The sequence below is a fragment of the Eurypyga helias genome, unplaced genomic scaffold (genome assembly GCF_000690775.1).
Source record: "Eurypyga helias isolate BGI_N326 unplaced genomic scaffold, ASM69077v1 scaffold38819, whole genome shotgun sequence".
In the NCBI taxonomy this organism is placed as follows: domain Eukaryota; kingdom Metazoa; phylum Chordata; class Aves; order Eurypygiformes; family Eurypygidae; genus Eurypyga; species Eurypyga helias.
The window spans coordinates 14,334-15,030 of record NW_010270776.1 but is presented as its reverse complement, the minus strand read 5'-3'; the positions used below and the strand labels follow the sequence as shown (position 1 = coordinate 15,030).

Here is a 697-nt window from a genome sequence, read left to right as displayed (position 1 = left end):
CCCCCCCACCTGCAAGCTCGCCACCACCCAGATGCAACGTGCCAGCAGACCGATGGCGGTTTCCCAGGTACGCCTCCTGCCTTTTCGGGAGCTTGCCCTCGCCCCGCGCCCTCTCAGGGACCAGCATCCCTTCCAAGTTCCTCCTCCTCATCATCTCCAACTCTCATCGGCCCGGGAGGGCTGGATGGGGAAGAGGAGGGAAGGGGTGGGAGGCAGCAGGGTTGGTTTTGGCGGAGGCAGCACCTCTCCCCACCCAGCCCACCTGAGTTTTCAGCTGGTGCCGCTGCCGCCGGCGCCTTCCTCCCAGCCCAGGGGGCCAGCTCAGCACACCGAGCAGCTGTTGGTCTTGTTCATGGGAGGCCTCAGTGCCTGCTCCTTGGGCAACGTCTCCCTCCTCTTGCAGAGCGCCGGGCTGAGCCGGCTGGGCGTGTTGGCTTGCTGCAGCAGCTCCCTGAAGACCTCCAGGACGTTCTTGTTGTCTTTGGCCGACGTCTCCACGAAGCGGCTGTTCCAGTCCAGCTCCACCAGTGAGAGGGCGTCCTCCACCGGCACCTGCCGCTCACCACCGCTCTCCGCCTTGTTGCCAACCACCACGATGGGAGGGAACTTGTCTTCCTTCACCTCCAGGATCTCTTCCCGCAGACTCTTGACGCTCTCAAAGGACTCGGCATCGTCTACGGCGTAGACCAGGGCAAAA

The 697-nt window shown here is 64.1% G+C and overlaps 1 protein-coding gene across 1 annotated transcript in view; it reads right to left on the bottom strand.

Moving 5' to 3' along the window:
- Positions 1–321: 321 nt before the first annotated feature.
- Positions 322–697, bottom strand: part of LOC104514808 (GTP-binding protein Rhes-like) — a 643-nt gene continuing 267 nt past the window's right edge. Inside the window, exon 2 of the mRNA XM_010158580.1 lies at positions 322–696. Coding sequence (XP_010156882.1) covers positions 322–696 — 375 coding nt within the window. The remainder of the gene's footprint in view (position 697) is intronic.